The following is a 16,241-nucleotide window of genomic DNA, read 5'->3' as shown; positions in this document are numbered from 1 at the left end:
CGGCGACTTTCCGACACTTTTCCGGCGACTTTCCGGACACTTTTCCGGCGATTTTTCCGGCCACTTCCGGTGACTTTCCGGCGACTTTTGGGCAACTTTTTCGGTCATTTCCGACAACACTATTTCAAGGTATTCTTTACTAAAAGTTCCCGCTTTTGAGTTTTTATTTATTTTTTCTCCTCTTTTTCTTTTTGGGAACTTACAATTAAAAAGCGGAATTATAGAAATTCACGCTAAACGAACTAAGAGCGTTCGTAGTCAATGAACTAAGAGTGTTCATAATATTCGGACTAAGAGCGTCCGCAAGCATCGATTTATGACCCTATTAAACATCATTGTTTCGGTCTAATCCAAATATTCTTGGAAATTGATTTCTTAGTAGCATAGCTCGGAAATCTTATTATTTTAGTTTTTCGTGGAAGTTTTAAACTCCGAAACTAATACATCTTTTTCTTCTTATATTTCAAGGATGTCGAATGAACCTAGACTCGATTTTCAAATCCTTGACTCAACTGGTTCGGATTACCATAGTTGGAAAACCGACGTTGAGAACCATCTCACATTAAAAGGGATATTGCCCATAATCCAGGCACCAAATGCAGGCCTTGTGTTCCAACGAACACCCATAAAACATGCACAAGCAATTATCTTGATGCGACGCCATATGGACAAAGCACTCAGATTGGAGTATATGTCCATCAAAGATGCAAGGGACCTATGGGTAGCGCTAGAAGAGCGCTTTGATAATATCCAAGATTCCCTCCTCCCTGACTTGAAGGTTCAATGGAACAATTTACGCTTCTCCGACTTCAAGTCTGTTGCTGAATACAATTCAGAAGCTCTTCGGCTAAGAGCCATGCTGAAGTTCTGTGAAAAACCTCTCACAGAAGAAGAGCTAATTGAGAAGACTCTCTCCACCTTCCCCGTCGCAGCAATTATACTATCAAAGCAATATCGCACTGAATATAATGCTGGACGACTTACGAAGTTCAATGAGCTTATCAATATTTTGTCGGTAGATGAGAAGCACGACAATATCCTTGTAAAGAATTATAATTCAAGGCCCGTAGGAACCAAAAGCGTTCGTGAGGCGAATTATAATGCACCCAAGAAAGGGCGCAAGGAGCGGTACCCTACTAATAAGGGGCATGTATACCCTAACAAGGGACATGACGGACGCATGGGTCCATACAACCGCCCCAATAAAGAAGGAAACCGCAACTTTGGAGTGGGCACACGTGGTGGCAAATCCACACGTGGGAGAGGAGAATATAACAACACCATGGGCCGTAACAATGTGGGCCGTGGAGGTCGCATAATACGCCGTGGTAGTGGTAGCAACAACCCGCCTAGGGAATATCCACAACGTGCACCTCAAATAAAGAAAGTCAACCACAATGACGTGTGTCATAGGTGTGGATCAATCGAGCATTGGTTTAAGCAATGCCAAGCAAGTACACAACTAGCTGCACGCTACAAGGAGTACAGGGAAATGAGGGAGCAAGAAGCTCACCTTGCTGAAGAAGATGATGGTGAAGATGTAATTCTCACCATAAAAGACTTCAAAGCTGAAAATGAAGAGCACGAGGATGCCGCAGACTTTGATTAAAATAGTCTTTTCTATTTTCCAATAAAACGGCAAATGTGCCTTAGTCAAATAACAATTGACTCTTTCTTATGTGGCGTACTCAATGAAGTATGATGTCTAGGCAAGTAATTGAGATCGGGGTACTTAAGCGAGCCTCGCTCCACCAACATCTCTATACTTACCTGGTCATATTTTATTGAAATTACCAAATGGATTGAGCAATTACAATTTGTATAAAGTTTGATTTTATTGGAATAAACTTTGGAAACTTTGATGTAATCATTGACTATTTTCCCTATTAATAAAGTATCGCATTATCAATGTCATTGACATGTGTTAATATTCCGAACTTTATTTTTTCAGTATGTCTTCGGGAGAATTGGAATGCCTTCTTGATAGTGGCACCACACATACTATATTACGACATAGGCAATTATTCTTATGGATGACACCTAGTCAATCTTCAGTGACCACGATGGCAGGACCATCTCAATTGATTCATGGTCGTGGACCAGCTCAATTTCTATTGCCGAATGGCACAAATATTAATGTCGCCGAAGCTTTATATGCTCCAAGGGCTGGAAGAACCCTATTAAGTTTTAAAGATATAAGAGCCAATGATTTTCATGTGAAAACACATTGTGAGAATGGACAAGAGTTCCTTTACATCACCTCTAATAACTACGGAAATGCACGAGTATTAGAGAAACTCATGTGTCGCTCTAGTGGATTGTACGCAACCACTATTAGAGTCATTGAATCCAACCATGTCATGAATGAAAATTTATGGGATTCCGACACATACAGGCTTTGGCACGACCGTTTGGGACACCCAGGTCGTGATATGATGATCCGTATATTAAAAACTTCACACGGACATCCATTCTTTAAAACAAAAAGGAATACGAACCAAAAAGAGGTTCAAAGAATTACTTCTAAAGCATATCATTCGTTTTGCAAAGCTTGCTCTTTAGCAAAAGTAGGATCGAGACCATCCTATGCAAAAGACATTAAAGAAAATATACCATTCTTGCAAAGAATACAAGGTGATATCTGTGGACCTATCCATCCAACTTGCGGACCATTTAGATATTTTATGGTGTTGGTTGATGCATCGACACGTTGGTCACATGTCGTGCTCTTATCCACAAGAAATGCTGCATTTGCTAAACTCCTAGCACAAATCATTAAGTTAAGGGCTCACCACCCTGATCATCCTATTAAGTCAATTCGTCTTGACAATGCTGGGGAGTTTACATCAAAAACTTTTGATGATTATTGCATGTCCATTGGGATCGAGGTTGAACACCCCGTCCCTCATGTACATACCCAAAATGGTCTCGCAGAAGCTGCCATTAAAAGACTTCAAATGGTTGCTAGGGCATTGGTTATGCGCACCAATCTCCCTATTTCTGCTTGGGGCTATGCAATATTACATGCAGCTGTGCTTATTCGTCTAAGGCCCACTGCCACCCAACCTTTTTCTGCATCCCAGATGGTGACTGGGTATGAGCCTAATGTCTCACATTTACGCATATTTGGGTGTGCAGTCTATGTGCCAATTGCGCCACCACAGCGCACTAAAATGGGTCCTCAAAGACGATTAGGCCTTTATGTTGGCTATGACTCTCCAACCATAATCCGCTACATAGAACCCTTGACAGGTGATCTATTTACCGCTAGATTTGCGGATTGTCATTTTGATGAGACAGTCTTCCCGTCTTTAGGGGGAGACATGAACATAACTAAAGTTCAACAAAAAGGACAGGAATTGTCGTGGTTTGTCCCCACTTTGTCTCATCTTGATCCCCGAACTGCACAATCTGAAAAAGAAGTGCAGAGAATTCTCGATCTTCAGAACGTAGCAGAATCGATGCCTGATGCGTTTTCTGATATCGCTAAAGTGACGAGATCACACATACCTGCTGCAAATGTACCTGCAAGGATTGATGTCCCTAAAAGACATAATGTCATCTCAAAAATACACGAGAATGGCGCCAACGTTCCCTCTATGGGTGACACATTGGCTAGGCCCACGGCTCCTGCCAGGAAGCGCGGGAGACCTATAGGTTCGATGGATTCTCGCCCAAGAAAGAAGGCGAGTTTGGCACAAAATAATCCATTAATCATAGATATGAATAATCCATCCCACGAGAATATTCCGGATTATGGTTATGTCCAAGAGACACCATTGGGGGACGCTCCAATGTCAGAACCAACTCCAGAGAATAGAGAAATCTCCATAAATTACAATAGTGTACATGAGATGATGGATAGAAATTCTATGGCAATTGATGATGCGTTTGCATATCATGTTGCAAAAGGAATCATAGAATATGATGATATCGAACCTCGCTCTGTTGAAGAATGTCAACGAAGAGCAGATTGGCCTAAATGGAAAAATGCGATCCAGGCTGAATTGGATTCACTAACAAAGAGACAGGTATTTGGATCTATAATGCTGACACCACCAAATATAAAGCCTGTTGGCCATAAATGGGTCTTTGTTAGAAAACGTAATGAGAAAAATGAGGTGATGAGATATAAAGCCCGCCTTGTGGCACAAGGTTTCTCACAACGCCCTGGAATCGACTACGAGGAGACATACTCTCCCGTAATGGACATTATAACGTTCCGCTACCTTGTCAGTTTGGTAGTTTCCGAAAAACTTGACATGCAGCTTATGGATGTAATTACAGCATATCTCTATGGGGATCTAGATTCAGAGATATATATGAAGGTTCCTGATGGACTTCAATTACCAAAATCAAGTGGCTCTAAACCACGGAGCGCGTTTTCAATAAAATTAAGACGCTCACTATATGGATTGAAACAATCCGGACGGATGTGGTATAACCGTCTAAGTGACTACTTGATTGGAAAGGGATATATTAACAATGAAATATGCCCTTGCGTGTTCATTAAAAGAACAAGTTCCGGATTTGCAATTGTAGCAGTTTATGTCGATGACATGAACCTAATTGGAACTCTAGATGAGTTAAAGGAAACTGCTAAATATTTGGAATCCGAGTTTGAGATGAAAGATCTTGGGAAAACACGGTTTTGCCTCGGAATAGAACTCGAGCACCGTAGTGATGGGATTATGATCCATCAGTCAGCATATACTCAAAAATTACTAAGGCGCTTTAATGAAGATAAAGCAAAGCCTGTAAATACTCCCATGATCGGCCGAAGTCTTGAGCCCACAAAAGATCCGTTTCGTCCAAGGGATGAGGACGAAGAATTATTAGAGGCTGAAGTACCCTATCTAAGTGCGATAGGCGCATTATTGTATTTAGCACAATGCACAAGACCAGATATCTCATTCGCAGTGAACTTGTTAGCTCGACATAGTTCTGCGCCAACACGCCGCCATTGGATTGGCATAAAGACAATCTTTCGATACTTAAAAGGTACGATTGATATGAGCTTGTTTTATCCCTACAGAGAGAAAATAAAAGACGGAAGATTGGGATCAGACCCTATGAGGCAAAAAGCCACCTTCCGTAATACAGACGCCGGCAACACCATCCATGGTGACCGACGTTCTCCTCCTCCCCTCCATCAAAATAAAAATAATGTTTTGATGGGCTTTGCTGATGCAGGGTATCTCTCTGACCCTCATAAAGGTCGCTCCCAAACAGGTTATGTCTTTACCATGGGAAGCACGGCGATATCTTGGAGATCTACAAAACAGACACTTGTCGCTACTTCCTCAAATCATGCAGAGATTATTGCTCTACATGAAGCTGTGCGTGAATGCATATGGCTAAGGTCTATAAATAGACACATTCGAGGAACTTGTGGTTTGAAGTCCACCACAGATAAACCTACATGCATTTACGAAGATAATGCAGCTTGTATTGAGCAAATGAAATTAGGTTTTATCAAGGGTGACAATACTAAACATATATCACCGAAATTCTTCTACAATCAGCAACAGCAAACACTTCTAAACATTGAAGTAAATCAAATCCGATCAGAGGATAATGTAGCTGACTTATTTACTAAGTCGTTACCAAAAACCCCTTTCGAGAAACATGTGAAGAGTATCGGATTAAGAAGATTATCCGAACTCTCATGATCTTCAGGGGGAGTCTAAATCAGGAGGAGTATCTAGAATCATACTCCACACTCAATGCGCGTTGCACTCTTTTTCTCCTTCGACCAAGGTTGTTTTTTCCCAGGGTTTTATTACTTGGCAAGGTTTTTAACGAGGCAATTTCGAAGCGCACGGCTTAGACAAATACTATCAACATGAAATATCCAAGGGGGAGTGTTGTAGTATATATGAAACATGTTGTATTGTTCATAGTATAAAATGTCTATGTCATGTATAAGATAGGTATTTTAGGTATAGTGACTTGTGAGTCAAGCTTTATGCCAATGGGGAACAAGTGTGGCAATCATCATCATCACAACCACAATGTGAAGCTGCAAATGAAGAAGCCACAAGATGAGGCTACAATTGAAGATGCCATCAAGTTGTATCATTAATTACTTCAAAATGTATCCCTATAAATACCTCCTTTGAATGAAATGAAAGACACACTTGAAACTCTATTCTCTCTCTCTCTCTCTGTCAATTTACTTGTCCTTAAACATCCAGGACTTATGCTATAGTTTTACAATACTTCACTATTTGCCAACCTATTCAAAAGCCACACCTTTTCACATCATCTTGCAACGTGCCTTGCAATCCCATCTCTTCATCCAGCATGAAATTGGCCTGCGAAAACATGAATACTGGTAAAAAAGAATTGCAGATCATAGATGTCATGTTCCCATGTATGCCTGCACAAATGAAATTAAATGTAAAAATTCAACAGTCAAGTGCCAATTTTGTTCGCAAGTACTAAAAAAGGTTCCAATACCTATTATGCATGTTTCCATTACCTTGCGCTGCAAGTTTTCATCAAAATGGTAAGTAGAGAGGATACAGAAGCAGTACATCATTATCTTTATTTTCAGTCGTACGCTAGTGACTAGTCATATACAAAGCAAATCCTCAACCAGATTCCTTCAGCAATCAACTATAGACAAACTTTTATTTGATCGAAAGCCACAAGTTTATTGTACTCGAATTGCCATATCCAAATCTTTTTGTGAGTCCTATTTCGGTGCATTCCTGTACTTCAGACATTAGTATTATTGATTCTATGTGCCTGACAGAGATAAGTACTTCTTGTCCATACTAAACAGAAACGATGAACGTCTCAAAAAAGAACAATGAACAGAAGATATTCTCCGTTAACGGAGGAGTTAAGATAACTTAAGATGCTCGAGCTCGGAGGAGTTAACTTAAGATGTTGGGGCCGTGACCACTTACCCAATTTTAACCTAAAAATTGCCCACTTGCTCCACTAAGAGTTTTTTGATCCCATTTACCCAATCTAACTTCTACTGACATAATTACCCTCATTTTAATCTCTCTCTCTCTCTCCCCCCTCACCGATTTCTCTCTCTCTCTCTCTCTCTCTCTCTCTCTCTCTCTCTCTCTCTCTCTCCCCCTTCCCCCCAGCAGGACGGCCAGATGCCGAGCCACGACGCCTTCAGCACCATCTTCTCCAAGATCGGTGCCGGCAAGCATGTCCCAGGCGTAATCTTCGCCAAACTCGAGCCCACCATCTTCTTCTCCGAGATCGGCGCCGGCAAGCATATCCCAGGCGTAATCTTCGCCGACCTCGAGCCCACCGTCAAAGCCCACCATCTTATTCTCCGAGATCGGTGCCGGCAAGCATGTCCCAGGCGTAATCTTCGCCGACCTCGAGCCCACCATCAAAGCCCATCGTCCCAGTCGCTGCTGCTCGTGCTGGAAGCTCCCGGAGGCGCTGGTCCCGATGTGGGAATTCGGGTCGGATAGGAACATCGGTGTCCACCCCCGACTTATAAGAATTCTTCCTCACCTCGGTTCTTGTGCTCGGCCGCAGAGACATTGCACCTCTCTTTGCATATCCCAGGCGCTGCAGGTCCTCGTTCGTCTGGGCCGAGTGACGGCGTTGCTGGTGTCGCCGGAGGAGTGACATGGGATTACTCCGGTTGCTGCGTTTTTTTTTTTTTTTTAAGTATTGTTGTTTAGTTCTTTTTTTTGGCAAGGAATAGCATTTTTTTTTTTGGAATGTCTATTGGATTGGAGGCCAATGATCTACTATCTGTTCAACAATGTAAGTAATCTGACATTGCAATGTAACTGTGGGGTTTGTTTGATGGTCTACTAGGGGGCAGTAGACACATTATTGACCCCCAGTAGACTTTGATACGAGAGACAGGGATCACTACAATCATCATCATCACAACCACAATGTGAAGCTGCAAATGAAGAAGCCACAAGATGAGGCTACAATTGAAGATGCCATCAAGTTGTATCATTAATTACTTCAAAATGTATCCCTATAAATACCTCCTTTGAATGAAATGAAAGACACACTTGAAACTCTATTCTCTCTCTCTCTCTCTGTCAATTTACTTGTCCTTAAACATCCAGGACTTATGCTATAGTTTTACAATACTTCACTATTTGCCAACCTATTCAAAAGCCACACCTTTTCACATCATCTTGCAACGTGCCTTGCAATCCCATCTCTTCATCCAGCATGAAATTGGCCTGCGAAAACATGAATACTGGTAAAAAAGAATTGCAGATCATAGATGTCATGTTCCCATGTATGCCTGCACAAAATGAAATTAAATGTAAAAATTCAACAGTCAAGTGCCAATTTTGTTCGCAAGTACTAAAAAAGGTTCCAATACCTATTATGCATGTTTCCATTACCTTGCGCTGCAAGTTTTCATCAAAATGGTAAGTAGAGAGGATACAGAAGCAGTACATCATTATCTTTATTTTCAGTCGTACGCTAGTGACTAGTCATATACAAAGCAAATCCTCAACCAGATTCCTTCAGCAATCAACTATAGACAAACTTTTATTTGATCGAAAGCCACAAGTTTATTGTACTCGAATTGCCATATCCAAATCTTTTTGTGAGTCCTATTTCGGTGCATTCCTGTACTTCAGACATTAGTATTATTGATTCTATGTGCCTGACAGAGATAAGTACTTCTTGTCCATACTAAACAGAAACGATGAACGTCTCAAAAAAGAACAATGAACAGAAGATATTCTCCGTTAACGGAGGAGTTAAGATAACTTAAGATGCTCGAGCTCGGAGGAGTTAACTTAAGATGTTGGGGCCGTGACCACTTACCCAATTTTAACCTAAAAATTGCCCACTTGCTCCACTAAGAGTTTTTTGATCCCATTTACCCAATCTAACTTCTACTGACATAATTACCCTCATTTTAATCTCTCTCTCTCTCTCCCCCTCACCGATTTCTCTCTCTCTCTCTCTCTCTCTCTCTCTCTCTCTCTCTCTCTCCCCCTTCCCCCAGCAGGATGGCCAGATGCCGAGCCACGACGCCTTCAGCACCATCTTCTCCAAGATCGGTGCCGGCAAGCATGTCCCAGGCGTAATCTTCGCCAAACTCGAGCCCACCATCTTCTTCTCCGAGATCGGCGCCGGCAAGCATATCCCAGGCGTAATCTTCGCCGACCTCGAGCCCACCGTCAAAGCCCACCATCTTATTCTCCGAGATCGGTGCCGGCAAGCATGTCCCAGGCGTAATCTTCGCCGACCTCGAGCCCACCATCAAAGCCCATCGTCCCAGTCGCTGCTGCTCGTGCTGGAAGCTCCCGGAGGCGCTGGTCCCGATGTGGGAATTCGGGTCGGATAGGAACATCGGTGTCCACCCCCGACTTATAAGAATTCTTCCTCACCTCGGTTCTTGTGCTCGGCCGCAGAGACATTGCACCTCTCTTTGCATATCCCAGGCGCTGCAGGTCCTCGTTCGTCTGGGCCGAGTGACGGCGTTGCTGGTGTCGCCGGAGGAGTGACATGGGATTACTCCGGTTGCTGCGTTTTTTTTTTTTTTTTAAGTATTGTTGTTTAGTTCTTTTTTTTGGCAAGGAATAGCATTTTTTTTTTGGAATGTCTATTGGATTGGAGGCCAATGATCTACTATCTGTTCAACAATGTAAGTAATCTGACATTGCAATGTAACTGTGGGGTTTGTTTGATGGTCTACTAGGGGGCAGTAGACACATTATTGACCCCCAGTAGACTTTGATACGAGAGACAGGGATCACTATAGTGTGGTGTTTTGATAAGTTACATGTTGTTTTCTGTGTATTAAAGTCAAATTATCTGTGAATCCTACAAAAAAGTGCATTTTTGGTGGTCTATTGGGAGGCAGTAGAGACATTGGACTTTGTATTGGAGGGCAATAATATGATTATTGGGAGGCAATAATATGATTATAAATTGATCAATTGTGCCTGTAGTGTATTCATTTTGGTTTTGGGAGTTCATACAATTCACTGGACGGCAATAATATGATTTTTGGGAGGCAATAATATGATTATTGGGGGCAATAATATGATTACTGGGGGGCAATAATATGGTTACTGGATATTATTAGGGACCGGTCGTAGGATTCCGGTCACCGGTCGTCGGATTCCCGTCACGGTCGCCGGATTCCCGTCACCGGCGCCCTGTCACTGGTCACCGGAGGCCGGCAAGGTGGAGGATGACTTCTCCCTCTAAGTGAAAAAGAAGGAGAGGGCAAAAAAGTCTCAAAAAAAAAAAAAGAATTAATTGGGTAAAGGGGAAATAATCCCTTAGAGTGTTTTGGGTAAATGGGGTTAAAAAACAGTTGGTGGAGCAAGTGGACAATTTTTAGCCTAAAATCGGATAAATGATCATATGTTAAAGTACTTAAAATTACCAATTTACCCTTCTTATATCTTCTATCAGAATGCCTACCCTTCTAAATCCTCCTCTTGGTGACCATGGTCGAGTAGTCTTTATTTCTCTCTCTTCAATCTCCTAACTTGTGTGGTTATGATATTGTTTAGTGATTCTCACTAATCTTCTATCTTATTTGACCAAAAAAACTAATCTTCTATCTTCGTAGTTCGTACCACTAATTTTTTCTGATTCTCCTCTAGTTCCAAATTTTCCAATCTACCTTTTAGGCAAAGGTGAATACAGATGATCGATCTCTTTTTTTTTTTTTTTCGTTTTTTGGTAGTCTTTGAAATTAAGAGCATAGTATATCCTAAAAATACGAACTCCCTAATCAATGAGGATAATTAAACTCTGCTCAAAGTGTTAACGACATAAATGGCTATTTCTCATATCTTCAGCTTGATTTCTACTTCTACGGCCAGGTTAAAAATCAATGCACGTTGTGCAGTTTTCAACTGTTCAAAAGTTCAAATGACATTTTTTTTTTTTTGGAATTTTCATGATTACTATTTACCATGCTAACCTTTACATATTAAATTGATATCTTTAAAGTTTTAATTAAGTAAATTGTAAATTTGGGATATTGAAAGATTAACCTTAACTATTATTTGCTTAATTAATACAGATGAGACGAAACCATCCTAAAACCTTTTAAAACCTTCTAATAGTTCAAAAATCACGATATTGCAAAAGCAATTATAATATAACATGCTTTCAAAAAGTCAAAAACTCTTCTTCACGTTAAATTTAGCTCCTTCCTCGTTTTGTCTCTTTTGTTGACTCTTTTTCACTATCTCCCTCAACTCCCTCTTCAACTAGATTCGATCACTTTACTATCTTAAACTTTGGACCCAAAATTACTTATTATGTTACATTGGCCTTTATACTCTCTCTTTTTTGATTAATTTTATGTAAAACTATATCAAATTTTTTTTTTAATGAACTAGGAAAAACAATAACACTTTCCTTCCTATAATTGATGGCCCCCTTTTTTTAATAATTTGTGTGATACTTTTAATTTTTTCTTAAAATTATTTTCTTAAAAAAATTTAGGAAAAAGATGCTCGAAGAAACCAAAAGCAGCATACAAAAAACATTTGGCTGGCAATTTTACGGGAAAGGCTTTTCGTGGAACCCGAGATCAATTTAAGTTGTTAAGAAACTCTAAGATCGATTTAAGTGGTTAGAAACTCTAACCTACAAACTACGTAATATAAACTGATATAAACTGAGTCATGCCCAGCAAAAGAAAGAACAAAAGAAAACGCCAAAAGGTCTCCCAACTAATTAATTAAAACAGGGTTCACACGTCCAGACCATAACATCAGTTCATGAAAAAATTAATGCTACAAACTGATATAAACTGAAACAGAAACGATAATGGCTAGCTAATCATGTCATGGAAAAGATACTAATCTTGATGTTCACGAGACAAACCAAGCACTTGGATTGCATCTTCAGCTTCTTCAACAGCCTTGTTACGGATGGGACGTCTGCACAGAGGGGGGTCTTCACCAAAAACAGTGCCTAAACAGTCAATGAGGCGAACAAAATGGTGTGAAGTGTAGTGCCAGTACTGCAAGAAAGGAATGGAGACTTTGCCTGAGGGGTCAACACAGGAATGAGGTTGCTTGATGATCATATCCTGGGTTGGTTTAACGTACACCAACGGAGGAGAGTAGAGAGGGAAGGTCTCAGGGAGCCAGATGACGATGGGGCAGTTGTCATTCCTGCTCCGTATCGGGATTGTGCCCTCTAGCTTAATGAGGTTGACGGTACGGCCGTCACTGTGGGTGTACAGAACCTGTTTTAGCTCCAAAGAGTGGCCAGGGACGGATGTGAGGAATAAGAGGTCGTTCCGGATGAGCCCACGAAATCTCTTATGGTAGGAAGAGAGGGCTGTTGGACAGATGATGTATGGGTCGAAAGTCTTAGGGTCGAAAGTCATAGTTGATGAAGCACAACCCATTATTATTTTGACGATCCTTGCTTTGAAGAAAAGTGAAGAGGGTTGGTGTCGATGGGGTGTACACAGCATGCATATATATACAGTAATATACTATACATCTTTCCTATTAACTTTCGGAGTATAGCCTTTTCTTGACTACCTAGGAAAGTATTGATCTTTCCTAACTTCATTCATCTCTCTCTTTCTTTACTAGCTAGGAAAATATAGGAAAAACTACTTTGCCTATTATCCTCTTTTTTTATATTAAAATCCAAGATATTATTTTTTTTTGCTATATTTTGCGACAATCGGTTTAATCTGTTCTTGCGACAAAAGTGAAACTCAGCTAAGTGTAACGTTAATATTTTGACTGAACCTTGACATGAATATGTTAAGCAACACATCTTTTCGAAAAGCATTTCCGATAACATGAATATGTTAAGCAATGGATATCTGGGTTGGAGTAATTTCCCGGGAGACCTCATATACGTTTTCGGCAGCATAAACTCGTACACATAGAGGGTACATCACTCATCCTCTTTTTAGTCTCCATCAATACTAATTTACAACGATATATAATACATTAATACATCAATTAATCATTTACAAGTTTCATTAACTCAGACATATTTCAGATCTGAGTCCAGAAAGAACTGTGTTTCAGTAACTTTTCTGAAACAAAACATGAGAACATATTGAAATCTACTCATAAGAACAAGTCGAGGGTTCTTTGGGAGCGTTGCACCACATTTCAAAGCCGAAATGCCAGTGCAAAGATTAATTAGGTAGACCTTCAGATCAACAAAACTATGACCCATTTAATCTGCTACGGCAGCTGAAAACATTTGAAGCTGAATCTTAATGGCGGAAAGTCTTAACCACCTGTTCAATTCGTCTCCGGCAGAGAGGACAATTGGTCAGGTGCAAGGAGCAGGTTGTACAACAGCACATATGACCACACCTAACAAAAAAACAAGAAAAGAGTCAGCCACCGCTAATTTATGAAGAAATGAACTATTAAGCAGATAATTTATTGTGTCAAAAGCCTAAATGTCAGTTCTTACGGGACAAAAACCGCATTATACTCCTGCTCAAGGCATATCACACATAAATCGGGCATCAGACGGTCTTTCTTGGGAGCATCTGATGCATTATCATCTCTTTCAAGTGAACCTGGGAGAAACAGATTTAAAGCATTTTAGTAAATTTCTGAGCAAATAATCATGTAATGGGGCAGTCAACAATAAACAACTTACCTTCATCATCTTCCCCGGATCTTTTAGCAGCTGCAGCAAGAACCCTGCAGCGAGAGGAATTTCATATAATTGTATAGAATTTCTTGAAAGACAGAAGAAACAATTTCAAATACACAGGAGTTGAACAAACTTGATTTTCTGCCCAAAAGATGTACACCTCTTTGAAGCAAGAAGCCCACCTTTTTGAGTGATAACCACTATATATGTTGTCTTTCCTTTACATAAAAATATGAGCAGGGACCTACCTTTTCTGTAATTCCCAACGCCGCTTTCTTTCCATGATGTAGTGGACGGAATGCTTAGCAATCAAATAAACACCAAACACACTCAAACCCAAAGATGCATATTTGTACAACCTGGTGAATACATCTATACCATTAGACTTCAGAGGAAGCACACACGAAAATACACGCACACACAACCACATGTACAGACCATTTTGTATCTATTCAAGAATTAATAACCAACCTTGCCCATTTCCCCAGGTTTGCAATAAGCTGATCAATGGTTTTGGGGGAGATATAAAATGGTCCTTTATGGGGTCGTTGAATTCGAATGGTACCAATGTCATCTTTAACAGCCTGAACATAAATTGAAACAACCAGAGATACATAACCTTTTGTGATGACAAACAAAATTAAGGGATGGGATATATTACAAGTTTACAACATGACAGGCTTCAATGAATAAAATCTCAATCAAAGGATTTCCTATAAACAAACCGAGGTTATGAAAGTACACCCAAATCCGTTTATAGGAGTGTATACCATACCAAAATCTTCACAGGGGCCATTAAAGGAAAGTGGAAAACCTTAATGTGGTTGGATTGTACATGCACATCATCCAATTGGTAGCATATTAAACTAAAAACGTTGGTTACGTTGTAATTCTATAATATAATCTGGTATATATATGCCATCTGAACAGTAATAGTCATTCATTAGCTTTTAGTCTATTTGCATGTATATTAAGTATTTGCAGCATAATATTGAGCAACAACATACCTCACCAACAACACTCAAAGAAGTACCAGTTGGTAATACCCTCTCAATTCGTTTCACTCCAAGCATCTAACAAAAGTAGTCACCATATTAGTCAACTAATTAAGTTCTGCATGAGACAAAGAACATTAACTAACCCAGACAGACCTTGAGGCCTTGAAGATAATCTAATGTCCCTCGTACAAGGGATCGCCCTGACTCTTCAAATACCTCACTTGCAACCGGCAATGAAAAGCCTGTGGCACCTCGAGCTCCCACCACATGCACGCGACCAGTCCCATCATCCTGATATAAAGAATTAATGCACCGTCATCATATTCTGTTAGTCAGCTTTCAACTCCAAGGAAACCAAAAATTACTATTCACTCAATCATGAACAGCTGAAGTATCGCAAAACCACAAATAGGCAATGTTTGCAGATATTCACGCAAGAGCAAGAGAGAGGGCGCAATGCAGTTATCTCACCAGATACCAGGGGACTTCTTTACTCATCGACAGCATCAAAGCAGAATCCTGTATCCATGATCCAGCATCATTGTGTTTCAGAAAATGTTGTTCTGCCTAAAAAAAAATATATATATATAAACAAGATCATCCATTACCAATTACCCAAACAACTAACCACCAAAAAAAGAAAAAAAGCATAAAAACAATGCTCTAGAGTTTAATTTCCGTACCGTTTCTTCCACAACTACACCTCTCAAACCACTGAACTCACAGGTGATGGGAGTGTCAGAGCTAACTCTCCCCGAAATCGCAACCACCAATGGTAATATAGACTCAGAATCCAATAATTTAGCTGAAAATTCAGAAGAAGACGGTAAAAATTCCAACCAATTGGGGTATGCCCTCACTAGCAAAGAAAAGTCTTTCTGTTTCGAAAATAAAAAGGGAGGGTACATACCCAATTCCTTCAACTGGCTGACCCGAGTGGCAGTCCTAAGAATATCAGCATCCCTGTAAAATCACAACAAAAAATTACACCCAGTAAGCAAATTTGATTCTACAGGTAGCTTAAAATTCAAAGTGGGCAATTAGAAGCTAATATGATTGTTAAGAATCGGAGGAAAAGAGACCTGCCACTGCTTCTGCCGAGAAGATAGAGAGCAGCAGCACTCAAACAACAGCTTAATCCACCCCAAGGTAGCATCTTTATTGAATAAGAAGCCTAAAATCCAGAGGCTTTTGCTATCTAGGCATATGTTCAGAGAGATTAAAGATGGGTATGAGTTTGGAATGGAATTTGAGGAAGGAATAAATTGGGGGAATTAGGGATTGAAAAGGAGTAGAGTGAAATTTGTGGGGAAATTGGAAAGCGTTAGGAAAAGGGTTGCCGGGAAATTTAAAAAAGACGGGAAAGGGGAATCAGATACGAGGAGTGTGGAAAAGGGAGAATCAAGTTTGAAGTGTGAGAGACTCTGGAGAGAGAGACAGACAGAGGTGGTGATACAGCTTTCTTTTGGGAATTAACGTTGATTGGGGATAGGAATGCAAATATATATATATATATATATATGGGTGTTTTACTATTTATTATAGTTTTGTTTTTCTTTGACAGAAAAATCTGCAATATGGGTTTTAATTGGTTTTTATATATTTATTTACTTGGTTAAATATGGTCCAGTTCAGGTAAATATGGTTTTT

The 16,241-nt window shown here is 40.2% G+C and overlaps 2 protein-coding genes across 5 annotated transcripts; one reads left to right on the top strand and one right to left on the bottom strand.

Moving 5' to 3' along the window:
• On the top strand, positions 1-1,767 carry LOC121050174. The gene is made up of 2 exons (XM_040509498.1): positions 1-129; positions 469-1,767. Exon 2 carries the CDS (start codon positions 470-472, stop codon positions 1,607-1,609), a length of 1,140 nt encoding a protein of 379 aa, XP_040365432.1. The 5' UTR covers positions 1-129; position 469; the 3' UTR covers positions 1,610-1,767.
• Positions 1,768-12,798: 11,031 nt separating this feature from the next.
• LOC112174227 (E3 ubiquitin-protein ligase SP1) lies at positions 12,799-16,089 on the bottom strand. Of its 4 annotated transcripts, none has more exons than XM_024311968.2 (11): positions 15,674-16,089; positions 15,502-15,554; positions 15,275-15,396; positions 15,063-15,110; positions 14,808-14,882; positions 14,601-14,666; positions 14,065-14,177; positions 13,842-13,952; positions 13,597-13,640; positions 13,405-13,513; positions 12,799-13,301 (listed from the first exon to the last, which is right to left on the bottom strand). In XM_024311968.2, exons 1-11 carry the CDS (start codon positions 15,745-15,747, stop codon positions 13,199-13,201), a joined length of 918 nt encoding a protein of 305 aa, XP_024167736.1. In that variant the 5' UTR covers positions 15,748-16,089; the 3' UTR covers positions 12,799-13,198. The 4 variants fall into 4 exon arrangements, with proteins under 4 accessions (XP_024167736.1, XP_024167735.1, XP_024167734.1 ...); XM_024311967.2 differs by having other exon boundaries at positions 15,063-15,158; positions 15,674-16,088; XM_024311966.2 differs by having other exon boundaries at positions 14,745-14,882; positions 15,674-16,087.
• Between the last annotated feature and the right edge of the window lie 152 nt (positions 16,090-16,241).

This window comes from Rosa chinensis, chromosome 6 (genome assembly GCF_002994745.2).
Source record: "Rosa chinensis cultivar Old Blush chromosome 6, RchiOBHm-V2, whole genome shotgun sequence".
Lineage (NCBI taxonomy): Eukaryota > Viridiplantae > Streptophyta > Magnoliopsida > Rosales > Rosaceae > Rosa > Rosa chinensis.
The sequence above is the reverse complement of the archived record's forward strand: the minus strand, read 5'-3'. Positions and strand labels throughout refer to the sequence as shown.

Excerpts from the sequence above, each read along its gene's own strand:
- LOC112174227 (XM_024311965.2), bottom strand. The coding sequence starts at position 15,747 with ATGCTACCTTGGGGTGGATTAAGCTGTTGTTTGAGTGCTGCTGCTCTC. Across the intron at positions 15,555-15,673 it reads CTCGGCAGAAGCAGTGGCAG|GGATGCTGATATTCTTAGGA; the intron begins GTCTCTTTTCCT and ends GTGATTTTACAG. Across the intron at positions 14,178-14,600 it reads CTTTGAGTGTTGTTGGTGAG|GCTGTTAAAGATGACATTGG; the intron begins GTATGTTGTTGC and ends ATTTATGTTCAG.
- LOC121050174 (XM_040509498.1), top strand. The coding sequence starts at position 470 with ATGTCGAATGAACCTAGACTCGATTTTCAAATCCTTGACTCAACTGGT.